The 14,519-nt window shown below is 43.4% G+C and overlaps 1 protein-coding gene across 7 annotated transcripts in view; it reads right to left on the bottom strand.

Moving 5' to 3' along the window:
• Nucleotides 1–5,921: 5,921 nt before the first annotated feature.
• Nucleotides 5,922–14,519, bottom strand: part of ptprt (protein tyrosine phosphatase receptor type T) — a 415,965-nt gene continuing 407,367 nt past the window's right edge. For all 7 annotated transcript variants that reach the window (XM_042301053.1, XM_042301087.1, XM_042301062.1 and 4 more), the window contains 3 exons: nt 14,096–14,259; nt 8,479–8,614; nt 5,922–7,803 (listed from right to left, as the gene is read on the bottom strand). In XM_042301053.1, the coding sequence (XP_042156987.1) occupies nt 7,750–7,803; nt 8,479–8,614; nt 14,096–14,259 (354 nt within the window). In that variant the 3' untranslated portion in view covers nt 5,922–7,749. The remainder of the gene's footprint in view (nt 7,804–8,478; nt 8,615–14,095; nt 14,260–14,519) is intronic.

The following is a 14,519-nucleotide window of genomic DNA, read 5'->3' as shown; positions in this document are numbered from 1 at the left end:
GGGACCACAGACCACTCCTCAGTTCCTATGCTTCCTGGCTGATGTTTTGGTCACTTTTGAATGCTGGCGGTGCTTTCACTCTAGTGGTAGCATGAGACGGAGTCTACAACCCACACAAGTGGCTCAGGTAGTGCAGCTCATCCAGGATGGCACATCAATGTGAGCTGTGGCAAGAAGGTTTGCTGTGTCTGTCAGCGTAGTGTCCAGAGCATGGAGGCACTACCAGGAGACAGGCCAGTACATCAGGAGACGTGGAGGAGTCCGTAGGAGGGCAACAACCCAGCAGCAGGACCGCTACCACTGCCTTTATGCAAGGAGGAGCAGGAGGAGCACTGCCTGAGCCCTGCAAAATGACCTCCAGCAGGCCATAAATGTGCATGTGTCTGCTCAAACGGTCAGAAACAGACTCCATGAGGGTGGTTTTCTCCACGCATCGCGCCGACAGAAACAAACATCTTTCTGGTAAGAAGAGGGGCGGGGGCGTATGCCTTATGGCTAACGAGACGTGGTGTGGTCACAAAAGCATACAGGAACTCAAGTCCTTCTGTTCACCTGATTTTGAATTCCTCACAATCAAATGTCGACCGCATTATCTAACAAGGGAATTCTCTTCGATTATAATCACAGCCGTATATATTCCCCCCCAAGCAGACACATCGATGGCTCTGAACTAACTTTATTTGACTCTTTGCAAACTGGAATCCATACATCCTGAGGCTGCATTCATTGTAGCTGGGGATTTTAACAAGGCTAATCTGAAAACAAGACCCTAAATTGTATCAGCATATCGATTGCGCAACCAGGGCTGGCAAAACCTTGGATCACTGCTATTCTAACTTCCGCGACGCATATAAGGCCCTGCCCCGCCCTCCTTTCGGAAAAGCTGACCACAACTCCATTTTGTTGATCCCTGCCTACAGACAGAAACTAAAACAAGAAGCTCCCATGCTGAGGTCTGTTCAACGCTGGTCCGACCAATCTGATTCCACACTCCAAGACTGCTTCCATCACGTGGACTGGGATATGTTTCGTATTGCGTCAGACAACAACATTGACGAATACGCTGATTCGGTGTGTGAGTTCATTAGAACGTGCATTGAAGATGTAGTTCCCATAGCAAAGATTAAAACATTCCCAAACCAGAAACCGTGGATTGTTGGCAGCATTCGCGTGAAACTGAAAGCGCGAACCACTGCTTTTAATCAGGGCAAGGTGACCGGAAACATGACCGAATACAAACAGTGTAGCTATTCCCTCCGCAAGGCAATCAAACAAGCTAAGCGTCAGTATAGAGACAAAGTAGAATCTCAATTCAACGGCTCAGACACAAGAGGTATGTGGCAGGGTCTACAGTCAATCACGGATTACAAAAAGAAAACCAGCCCCGTCACAGACCAGGATGTCTTGCTCCCAGGCAGACTAAATAACTTTTTTGCCCGCTTTGAGGACAATACAGTGCCACTGACACGGCCTGCAACCAAAACATGCGGCCTCTCCTTCACTGCAGCTGAGGTGAGTAAAACATTTAAACGTGTTAACCCTCGCAAGGCTGCAGGCCCAGACGGTATCCCCAGCCGCGCCCTCAGAGCATGCGCAGACCAGCTGGCCGGTGTGTTTACGGACATAGTCAATCAATCCCTATCCCAGTCTACTGTTCCCACATGCTTCAAGAGGGCCACCATTGTTCCTGTTCCCAAGAAAGCTAAGGTAACTGAGCTAAATGACCACCGCCCCGTAGCACTCACTTCCGTCATCATGAAGTGCTTTGAGAGACTAGTCAAGGACCATATCACCTCCACCCTACCTGACACCCTAGACCCACTCCAATTTGCTTACCGCCCAAATAGGTCCACAGACGATGCAATCTCAACCACACTGCACACTGCCCTAACCCATCTGGACAAGAGGAATACCTATGTGAGAATGCTGTTCATCGACTACAGCTCGGCATTTAACACCATAGTACCCTCCAAGCTCGTCATCAAGCTCGAGACCCTGGGTCTCGACCCCGCCCTGTGCAACTGGGTACTGGACTTCCTGACGGGCCGCCCCCAGGTGGTGAGGGTAGGCAACAACATCTCCACCCCGCTGATCCTCAACACTGGGGCCCCACAAGGGTGCGGAGCCCTCTCCTGTACTCCCTGTTCACCCACGACTGCGTGGCCACGCACGCCTCCAACTCAATCATCAAGTTTGTGGACAGTGGTAGGCTTGATTACCAACAACGACGAGACGGGGAGGAGGTGAGGGCCCTCGGAGTGTGGTGTCAGAAAAATAACCTCACACTCAACGTCAACAAAACTAAGGAGATGATTGTGGACTTCAGGAAACAGCAGAGGGAACACCTCCCTATCCACATCGATGGAACAGTAGTGGAGAGGGTAGCAAGTTTTAAGTTCCTCGGCATACACATCACAGAATTGGTCCTGAATTGGTCCACCCACACAGACAGCATTGTGAAGAAGGCGCAGCAGCGCCTCTTCAACCTCAGGAGGCTGAAGAAATTCGGCTTGTCACCAAAAGCACTCGCAAACTTCTACAGATGCACAATCGAGAGCATCCTGGCGGGCTGTATCACCGCCTGGTACGGCAACTGCTCCGCCCACAACCGTAAGGCTCTCCAGAGGGTAGTGAGGTCTGCACAACGCATCACCGGGGGCAAACTACCTGCCCTCCAGGACACCTACACCACCCGATGTTACAGGAAGGCCATAAAGATCATCAAGGACAACAACCACCCGAGCCACTGCCTGTTCACCCCGCTATCATCCAGAAGGCGAGGTCAGTACAGGTGCATCAAAGCTGGGACCGAGAGACTGAAAAACAGCTTCTATCTCAAGGCCATCAGACTGTTAAACAGCCACCACTAACATTGAGTGGCTGCTTGCCAACACACTGACTCAACTCCAGCCACTTTAATAATGGGAATTGATGGGGAATGATGTAAAATATATCACTAGCCACTTTAAACAATGCTACCTAATATAATGTTTACATACCCTACATTATTCATCTCATATGTATACGTATATACTGTACTCTATCATCTACTGCATCTTTATGTAATACATGTATCACTAGCCACTTTAACTATGCCACTTTGTTTACATACTCATCTCATATGTATATACTGTACTCGATACCATCTACTGTATCTTGCCTATGCCGCTCTGTACCATCACTCATTCATATATCTTTATGTACATATTCTTTATCCCCTTATACTTGTGTGTATAAGACAGTAGTTTTGGAATTGTTAGTTAGATTACTTGTTGGTTATTACTGCATTGTCGGAACTAGAAGCACAAGCATTTCGCTACACTCGCATTAACATCTGCTATCCATGTGTATGTGACAAATAAAATTTGATTTGATTTGATTTGGTATCAGGGCCCGACGTCCACAGGTGGGGGTTGTGCTTACAGCCCAACACCGTGCAGGACATTTGGAATTTGCCAGAGAACACCAAGATTGCCAAATTCGTCACTGGCGCCCTGTGCTCTTCACAGATGAAAGCAGGTTCACACTGAGCACGTGACAGACGTGACAGAGTCTGGAGACGCCATGGAGATCGTTCTGCTGCCAGCAACATCCTCCAGCATGACCGGTTTGGTGGTGGGTCAGTCATGGTGTGGGGTGGGGTGGCATTTCTTTGGGGGGCCGCACAGCCCTCCATGTGCTCGCCAGAGGTAGCCTGACTGCCATTAGGTACCGAGATGAGATCCTCAGACCCCTTGTGAGAACATATGCTGGTGCGGTTGGCCCTGGGTTCCTCCTAATGCAAGACAATGCTAGATCTCATGTGGCTGGAGTGTGTCAGCAGTTCCTGCAAGAGGAAGGCATTGATGCTATGGACTGGCCCGCCCGTTCCCCAGACCTGAATCCAATTGAGCACATCTGGGACATCATGTCTCGCTCCATCCACCAACGCCACGTTGCACCACAGACTGTCCAGGAGTTGGCGGATGCTTTAGTCCAGGTCTGGGAGGAGATCCCTCAGGAGACCATCTGCCACCTCATCAGGAGCATGCCCAGGCATTGTAGGGAGGTCATACAGGCACGTGGAGGCCACACACACTACTGAGCCTCATTTTGACGACATTACATCAAAGTTGGATCAGCCTGTAGTGTGGTTTTCCACTTTAATTTTGAGTGTGACTCCAAATCCCGACCTCCATGGGTTGATACATTTGATTTCCATTGATAATTTTTGTGTGATTTTGTTGTCAGCACATTCAACTATGTAAAGAAAAAAGTATTTAATAAGAATATTTCATTCAGATCTCGGATGCATTATTTTAGTGTTCCCTTTATTTTTTGAGCAGTGTATGTTAAAGACTATAGTTTGCTGTGCCGTTACTCCGAATTTTCATTGTGTTCCCTCATAATTTGGTGGAAGAAATTTTGACACCCAACCTATAGGCTTCAGTTGGGCTGAACCTGCCAAGTTAATGTATGTGCTTCAGAATGTTTTAATTATAGCCTATGCCCAGCCTTTTCTCCATTTTAGTTTACAATTTGTATCATGTTAAATATTAGCCACTATTGGGAGCCACTGTCAGTAATACCCACACAGTGTTCGTTTTCTTCCATTTGGCATCATTCCATTCTATTTACCTTTCTTTCCTCTGTCAAGTTGTTTCTGAGGGACATTAGCATCAATGGATCATATTAGGCTTACGATGTGCAATAATTTGGGACATGTAGCCTATTTCAATCATTATAGATCTCAGGTTCACGACAACTGGACCGTTGATTAGTGAGAATTAGGGTGGATTCATAGGACTAATGTTTAACCCCTATGGTACACTTTTCCACCTTCCAATATTTCATGGATTAAACTTAAGTATTACAACTTTCAGGATGAATCAAAACACTATTTTATTTGTCATCCATATATTTTGTGCATAAAGTCTCTTTTAACCAGTTTTTTTAACGATTAATAGATACTTTCCTGACCCTAAAATATGCCAATACATTCTACAAGATCAGAGAGTTTCTAATAAATGTACTCAAAACCCTATAGAATGAAAACTTAATGATAAAACCTGTTGGCAAGCAAGTGGGAGGGTTTTCAGCAGTTGAATTACATTTATTCAGCGTGCGCAAGGGAACCACCTCTACCAAAGCCCATTTTTTCAACTTCATAAGGTAAGTCTGAATACCAACTACTGAGAAGAATGTAGGAAAGGCGTGCATAAGAAAGGTGTAATTTCTATGTCGGAATCAGGCCCCAAATGCATTGGGTACATGCTATTTCTTAACTTTCTATCTGCACTCATTCATTCTGGAGAGGACTGAATTTGACCTTGTCTTCAGTTTCTGGTGTTATGACCATGCATTAGTTAGCAGCAACATCTCTAGCGATGAAGATGCATTCCTCTCCCCAAGTCACCGAATACACTTGTTTTATGTGTTAAAGCAGATATATTAGATGCCCCCTAAATAATGACATTTCAGTGAGAGCAAATGAAATGGGCCAATAGCCAAACTCATTAAAAAAAACAAGAATACATGGCATTATTTTAGGCTTGTTGAAGGGGGGTAAAATGGATACAAATCACCCTGTGGCAAAATGTAATATATGAAAAACTGCACCAGATTGGCCCTTGCATCCCAATGAGGGATTATCAAATGTAGCCACATCACAACCTTAAATGGATGGGACTAGAATGAATTGGTTCATTTACATGTGTCTGTCTTTGTGTGTAACACTCTGTCCACACATGTATGTGTTAGGTGTCTGGGATTTAATGGTTAAAATGGGAGGGTTGGATCTTGATATATCAGTATTTTGTTTGATTCTCGCTGAGATTGATGTTTCACCTTCGTAATGCTATTGTAATGTAGGCTTGACATTCACTGTATATAATATCCATGGTTGGTGGATGAAATGTGTTGAAAGAAGAATTATTCAAATCTATTGTTCAACATTTTGGTCCCTTTATTTGATGTTACCACATTTTCTAACAACAAAACAACCATGGCAATTTCATCACCAGTTCTAAATATCACTTTGCTAGACAAAAAAAAAAAAAAAAAGTTGTACAAATTCAAGAAAAAAAAGGAGGAAAACAAAATATAACACAGATAGTGGAGATATGAAAAGCCTAATAAAGCCTATCGGGAAAAAAAAGAAAACAACTTGCATTCACATTATCCTCTCTTCCATTCAAAATCCAACACTGTTTCTCTTTGTGCTTTCAGTCACCAAACAACCGCATGTCAATAGTACAACTATGCTGTGAGTTGATGTAAGACTTCTTCAAGTCACTGTCCATGTTGAGCAAAACATTCTACTGAAAAAGCCCTATACAACACTGTACTAAATCCATTCAATGGACAGAAAACACAACAAATAAAAATAAAACAGTTAGCTTGCAAAATTCAGGCTGGGACTCGCACCATAGAACGCTTGTAATTTATAGGTAATTTCCAAATGAGCCAACATCTGCAGTCTACCTTGAATGTGATTTATGCAAACGCGGTAACATTGCCTATAAAACTAGAGCGCTTGGATCAAATCCCTGCCTCATTCAAGAGTTGGGTTCACAATTTCAGATTCTGGATTCTGTTTCCAAGTCAAACAGTATGTATTAGATGCATAGGGAGAGAGTAATGGCAGAACACACGTATGGTGTCCATATTAGGACATCCTTACACAAAGCCAAACTGCTCCTAGAGTATGGGCGCAGTATGATCAAGGATGAAAAGCAAAGTATTCTTCTCACCAAAACCTGAGGTTGGGCAACAGTAGGGCAGGGGCTGCTACAGTGTTTGACAAGCTTGAGGTGCATATTACTAGAACAATATCCCACTCCATCCTTCGGGCTGACACGTTTCTTCACAATTTGGTTAAAATCGTACGTGCGCTTAAAGATGTGAATATGGCACTGTCGATCAAATTACACAAGAGTTGAATGGGTGTTTGAAGGTAAAGCAGTGCAAATTACAAAACACATGTACGCTTTGATGAATACTGTATACGTAGCGCCAGCATAGAATGCTAAAGCGTTGACTGACTCTCCCTTTCAATGGAGAAAACCAGAATGGGCCTCGGAATTCATGATTGTCTGCATAGCACAAGAGCCATGGAACACCAGAATGATGAGAACATGCCACAATATCAAAACAAAGCAAAACATTGACTGAAGACATCACATTGCGAATGTGAGAAAATCAGTGTGTGAACATGGATGTAAACATGTTGCAAGAACCACAAAATCCAAAGAATTACAAAATGTATCTGCCATTTTATGTTCAACCGGTTGGGGGGCATATAATACAGTCGTTATTAAGGTTCATTAAAAAGAGGTGCAAAGCCAGGGAGAGTTTGAATCTTCTGTCTTTGTCCGTCTGGTGGTATCGGTTCTGTTGGTTGGTCTGCATGTATTTTTATTAGGATCCCCATGATCTCAGCTAATCTTCCAGGTTGTACTTTTACATTGAGGGTGTGACATTCAAGGCATATATCTAAAAAGGAAATGACTGTACAAGATCACATCACAGTTCAAGATGGACACTGAAGAAAGAAGAAAAGGGTTGAGGTTGTCATTTCATTTTTTCTTTATACAAACAAAAGCGGTCCCAGTCTTGCAGAAGTGCGCACATGAACCCAGTGTGGAGGGTGTTTTTTTCTTCTTCTGTACAGTTTCATGTGTGTGTGGTTGCACCCACACATCCCCTGCCTCGGATGGGTTGGTGTTTCTGCAGTCAGCACTGTGTCCCACGGACACGAGAGGCAGTCTCTCAGAATGCGCTAAGGGCCTCCAGAGCAACTTCATAGCAGAATTTATACTGTTCCTGGAAAAGGGAAAGACTAGTCACACATTGGCATCATTTTTTCATATCATCTCTCAGAAAGTGAACTTAGACATCAGGATCATGGATCATTTTTAAAATTTTTATAATGAATAAAAAGGGAAACTCAAGCACACTGGGGATCTCTATGCTTCCAACAATAATATTATCAATCTCTTCCATGAGTAGCACTGGTTCGTAATTCAAGTGGGAAAATAACATTCAGAGACAATGTAAGATTAGATAAACAACAAAGATAATCAAATCATCTTTGATCTAAATACAATAAATTCCATGCAGGATTATGATAGCATCTTCAAAGTCTACAATAACCTTTTTACTACGGTAGTTGTCTTTTGCCACCAAAATCTGCTTTAATTCTAAGTGAACAGCTGTGCCCAACCTGAGATGGTTCTGTGAAATTGAGCACCTTGTTTCCGAGGATATATTAGAAGGTATAGAGACATCTGCTAAACAACACCTGCCATAGCAAGTCATCAGCCTGAGGATATGTGTGTGTGGCGTGTGTCCGCCTTACTGTCTATGGTCTAAAACCTGTCCAATAGAGCCACAACTGTGTGTCCTACGTTGCTTATATAGTAGGTACGGATAGAAACCGTCCTCAAGCCTCTTATACAGTACCATATCACCCTAACTGTTGTGGTCAGTGGAACGTACCATAGTCTCCACCATGTTGGATTTGTTGTTTCTCAGCGTCTTGACGGTGTGGAACACGTCTACAATGTTCTGCTGCTGGATCATCTCACTGATGCTGCAGATGGCACAGAAGGTACCACTCCGTCCACCACCCGTCCTGTTGGAGAGATGTTAGGTAGCCTAGTGGTTAGAGCATTGGACTTGTAATCAAAAGGTTGCAAGATTGAATCCCCGAGCTGACAAGGTAAAAATCTGTCATTCTGCCCCTGAACACTGTTCCTAGGCCGTCATTGAAAATAAGAAGTTGTTCTTTTAACTGACTTCCCTAGGTAAATAAAGGTAAAAAAAATATTATAATAATAATGTATATATATATATATATATATATACACACACACATACACTGCTCAAACAAATTAAGGGAACACTTAAACAAGACAATGTAACTCCAAGTCAATCACACTTCTGTGAAATCAAACTGTCCACTTAGGAAGCAACACTGATTGACAATAAATGTCACATGCTGTTGTGCAAATGGAATAGACAACAGGTCGAAATTATAGGCAATTAGCAAGACACCCCCAATAAAGGAGTGGTTCTGCAGGTGGTGACTACAGACCACTCCTCAGTTCCTATGCTTCCTGGGTGATGTTTGGTCACTTTTGAATGCTGGCGGTGCTTTCACTCTAGTGGTAGCATGAGACGGAGTCTACAACCCACACAAGTGGCTCAGGTAGTGCAGCTCATCCATAATGACACATCAATGCGAGCTGTGGCAAGAAGGTTTGCTGTGTCTGTCAGCGTAGTGTCCAGAGCATGGAGGCGCTACCAGGAGACAGGCCAGTACATCAGGAGACGTGGAGGAGGCCGTAGGAGGGCAACAACTCAGCAGCAGGACCACTACTTCCGCCTTTGTGCAAGGAGCAGGAGGAGCACTGCCAGAGCCCTGCAAAATGACCTCCAGCAGGCCACAAATGTGCATGTGTCTGCCCAAACGGTCAGAAAGAGACTCCATGAGGGTGGTATGAGGGCCCGACGTCCACAGGTGGGGGTTGTGCTTACAGCCCAACACCGTGCAGGACGTTTGGCATTTGCCAGAGAACACCAAGATCGGCAAATTCGCCACTGGCGCCCTGTGCTCTTCGCAGATGAAAGCAGGTTCACACTGAGCATATGTGACAGACGTGACAGAGTCTGGAGACGCCGTGGAGAACGTTCTGCTGCCTGCAACATCCTCCCGCATGACTGGCTTGGCGGTGGGTAAGTCATGGTGTGGGGTGGCATTACTTTGGGGGGCCGCACAGCCCTCCATGTGCTCGCAAGAGGTAGCCTGACTGCCATTAGGTACCGAGATGAGATCCTCAGACCCCTTGTGAGACCATATGCTGGTGCAGTTGGCCCTGGGTTCCTCCTAATGCAAGACAATGCTAGACCTCATGTGGCTGGAGTGTGTCAGCAGTTCCTGCAAGAGGAAGGCATTGATGCTATGGACTGGCCCGCCCGTTCCCCAGACCTGAATCCAATTGAGCACATCTGGGACATCATGTCTCGCTCCATCCACCAACATCACGTTGCACCACAGAATGTCCAGGAGTTGCCGGCTGCTTTAGTCCAGGTCTGGGAGGAGATCCCTCAGGAGACCATCCGCCACCTCATCAGGAGCATGTCCAGGCGTTGTAGGGAGGTCATACAGGCACGTGGAGGCCACACACACTACTGAGCCTCATTTTGACTTGTTTTAAGGACATTACATCAAAGTTGGATCAGCCTGTAGTGTGGTTTTCCACTTTAATTTTGAGTGTGACTTCAAATCCAGACCTCCATGGTTTGATCAATTTGATTTCCATTGATAATTTTTGTGTGATTTTGTTGTCAGCACATTCAACTATGTAAAGAAAAAAGTATTTAATACAAATATTTCATTCATTCAGATCTAGGATGTGTTATTTTAGTGTTCCCTTTATTTTTTTTGAGCAGTGTATATAGTTGAAGAAAAGGAGATGAATGAGGATAGAGAGAGAGGTTAAAACAGGGGGGTGAGAAAGGGACAGATGGAGCTCGGAAGAGGGACAGAAAGGTATAAAGAGGTAAAGGAAGAGAAGGAGACATGGAGAGCAGGGGAGGGAGAAAGATGCATGTAAAGCAAGGTGAAAAGGATGAAAGGGATAGTAAAGGACAGAGAGAGTGAAGGAGGACAGAACGATAAAGACAGCTGGGCCTAAAAGGACCCCTCTTCAAGCTAATGAGTAGTCATTCTGACTGCAACATCTTACATTTGAAACATGCTATCAGAAAAATAATAATTTGGTTGTTTTTATGAATGTCCTAGGTAACAGAATACAAAATAAAAAAAATACACCATAGCATTTTCATTTGTTTATGTTACGGCTATATGTAAAAACAAAAAAACACCAAAATTCAAGTGTTCAATCAATTTTATTCGTGGTTCCTTTGTTACAACTATGAAATAGAAAGTAAATGTGTTGGAACACGGTAACAGCTTCTTTTTTTTAAGGACAAAACAAACAAAAATACCAAAACCATAAGATGCACGATCAGCAAAATGATGAAAGCATCAGTAGCCTAAACAACATTATAGGCGCCAAGTGTGCTTGATAAAATCAGCACAAAAGCAATAATTAAATTATAATTAATATAAAAGTCTTTATATGACACCAGTCAAAATAGTTTGTCAGCTCATGCTTAGATGGAATATGCAGTTGGAGCATGTCCATGTCACATAAATAACAAAAGCTTGTGAGTGCGTTGCTGATGTTGTTTTTTGCTTGAGATGTAGGGTCTGCTCTCTCATTGATGACATTTTGTGCTGATAATTAATCGTCACTTAGCATTGTCACTGGCTTGTTCTATCCAAAAGGTCCCTCCCTTTCTCTCTCCTGCTTTCATTTGGTGGTGCGGGCACCAGCTCACTGCGCACTGTTCTGGCATTTTTTTTGCGCTCAAGTCTCGGAGGTGTAGATTCAGGCTCAGAATTAGAAGAATAAACATAAGAGATGTCCTGATTCATTTCATCCCCACCATTCGAGTAATTTTCATTCAGAATTTGTAGCAATGCTAACGCAGCATGTGCATCCATTTGTCTTGGCCTTCTTGCCATTGTAAATTAAGCACACTCTCACAGTGTACTCCAAGTAGGCCAGAGTATACTGATAAGACTGCTTGGATTCGGGGGACTGGTATGAGACTGAACGGCTCAAATTGGCCTTATGTAGCAAAATTTCATTTTAATTTTTAATTTTTTACATTTCGATAAGACTAGTAACTCATAGCAACAAAATGGTATATCATACACTGCATTTCTGAGGAACAATGGGAAGGTAATTCTGCTTTGAAAGTTGATCAACTTTTGCGTTTGAGAAAAGGACTTTTGAATTGTTTGGAACCAACTGGAGAGCTCTCCTTTACCTACACCCATTCGGCATTGTTCACACCCTCTAAAGCCAGCCCCACCCATCTCTTTAAGGATTCACATGTGAGGTCATGTGCTAAACGGTGAGTAGTGAAGTAAAGATTAAGACTAAAAGTCGTAGTCTACAATAAGGAAAAATTCCAGGTAAAAAGAGTGTCCAGATAAAATATTTTATAAATATTAGATGATGCTTACCCAGACACACTTGTCTAAATTGATGGGTCATGTGAAATAAATGTTTTAACCTCCAGCCAGATCCAGTGGTGGAAAAAGTATTAAATTGTCATACTTGAGTAAAAGTATGAATTCAAATTCCTTATATTAAACCAGACAGCACAATTTTTGTTTTTTTGTTGACGGATCGCCAGGGGCACACTCCAACACGCAGAATTGGCAAACAAAGCATTTGTGTTTAGTGAGTCTGCCAGATCAGATGCAGTAGGGATGACCAGAGAAGTTATCTTGATAAGTGCATGAACTGGACCATTTCCCTGTCCTGCTAAGCATTCAAAATGTAACGAGTACTTTTAGGAGTCAGGGAAAATGTATGGAGTAAAAGGTACACTATTTTCTTTAAGAATGTGGTAAAGTAAAAGTAGTCAAAAAAAAAAAAGAGTAAGGTAAGGTAAAAAATGACTTAAGTGGTACTTGAAAGTATTTTTACTTAAGTACTTTACACCACTGAGTGCAGTTTAGTAACAGCCAAGCTAAGGCGTAAATAACACTGATACCCTGACGAAGACAGCTTGTCTGTCGAAACGTTATTATTATTGCATCTTAGCTCCTAGAGTTGTGAGGCTCTCCTTTTATTTTTCAAGTGTTCTCCTCCGCTAGCCAGCACCTCACCTAAACAGGTGTGCGTTTATTTTGCCTCAAGAAATCAATGGGCACTTGATTAGACTAGCATCAGTGAACTGTTACAAAATAGGTTTTGTTTGGTATTTTGGGCAGTGGGGAGAGAAATCACATCCAGGACTTATCGTGTTTTGTTATCGTTGGGGCTGGTCCTTGAAATCAGTCTCAACTATGGATTTTCATCCTCACTTTCCCTAATTTAAACTTCATAATAGGGTCCATAATGTGCCTAAACCACTATGAAGCCAGTGACTATGAGAATGGGAGAGGTGCTGTTTGCTTGGCTATAGCTGACCATGTTGTTAACTTCCTGGTGACAGTGGGGCAGTATTGAGTAGCTTGGATGAATAAGGTGCCCTCTGGTCATAGGAACAACATGAATGTGTGCATGAGGCAGAAATAATGTGGTGGGACTCGAGTTTTGTCATCAGGTGGAAGACGGTGTCCCCTCTCTCTGGTCAGTCTCACCGGAGGAAAGGAGAGAGCAGGGACCTGAGAGGCAGACCCTCTGCTGCTCTCTCCATCTGCTGACACTGACCATCAGATGCAGGTACCATCAGTCCAGTGAAATAAAACATAAAATTATTTCAGTTTATTCTCAGCTGTGCCTCACACATTGTACAACTGATCTATTTTGTTATGAAAGCTTGAGTATTGAAATATAGTATGGTCTGAGAAGAACAATATTAGCATAGCCAATATGCTGTGATAATGTATTAGGCCTACCGCACAAACCTCATTCCAACATATATTTGTTTATTAGGTTATTGTTGCATTTTTTAAAGTCAAGTTAAAACAAAATCTGAGCGGTGGATCTCAGCTTGCCTTTTGACTTCCAAAGTTGGACTCAGAAAAGGTTGGTGACCACTGACTGCTCTAGAAGAAAACAGCACTAAGGAAGCATGCAGTGATGAATACATTCATAGAGCACATTCCCTATTGTCATCCTGTCTGAGATGAGTATAGTGGAGAATATGAGTAGGGCCAGCCAGAATATATACAGGGAAGTTCTTCCACCACTACCTTAACAGTAAGGTAAATGTCTACATGTTGCGTTGTTTAAAACTAAAACTAAACTTCACTCATTCAGTAGCACAATTTGTTTTAATTTGAGTTAATCACAGCAATTTATTCGTTTTTGTTTTTATAGTTTCTGCACTTTCAGAAACTCTACCCCTCCACATCCTGTCTGGGTTTAAATATTAGGGCCTTGTATCCAATGTCCATGGACGTGTAACTGTCCTAATATGGACATCGTATAGGTGTACAACTTCCATGAATGTTTGAGTCTGTCCTAATATTGGCACTGCAATACAATGACTGAACTCCTTCTGAGCCCCTTTAACTACTCACAGGCAGTGGACCACGGTGCGTCCGTCTCCCCCGTCGTACTGCTCCTGCCACTTGGCCAGACGTCTCACCAGCTGCAGGATAGAGCGCTTGGACAGGGGCGTGTCGCGGTAAGCGGGCCAGCCAATGAACTGGAAATGCTGCACCAAACGGTAACCGTCCTGGGGCTGCCAAAGACAGTGAGAGAGAGAATCATAAATGAATGCCATCATCAACATCATTGTTGTCGTCAACATCATCGTCATTGCCATTATCAAAACATCCTCAGCATGGACAACATCACAGTCAGCATCCTCATCATAATCATCAACCTAATGCTAAATAACTGCTGATGCAATCCCAGTGTCTTTTGGCTCATTGTGGCAATGCTTTCCTTAGCCAGAGCAGAGCCAACGACTGGCAACTACAATAAAGACGTCAGCTGGGA

The sequence above is a fragment of the Oncorhynchus tshawytscha genome, linkage group LG02 (genome assembly GCF_018296145.1).
Source record: "Oncorhynchus tshawytscha isolate Ot180627B linkage group LG02, Otsh_v2.0, whole genome shotgun sequence".
Lineage (NCBI taxonomy): Eukaryota > Metazoa > Chordata > Actinopteri > Salmoniformes > Salmonidae > Oncorhynchus > Oncorhynchus tshawytscha.
This window is presented reverse-complemented; position numbering and strand designations above follow the sequence as displayed.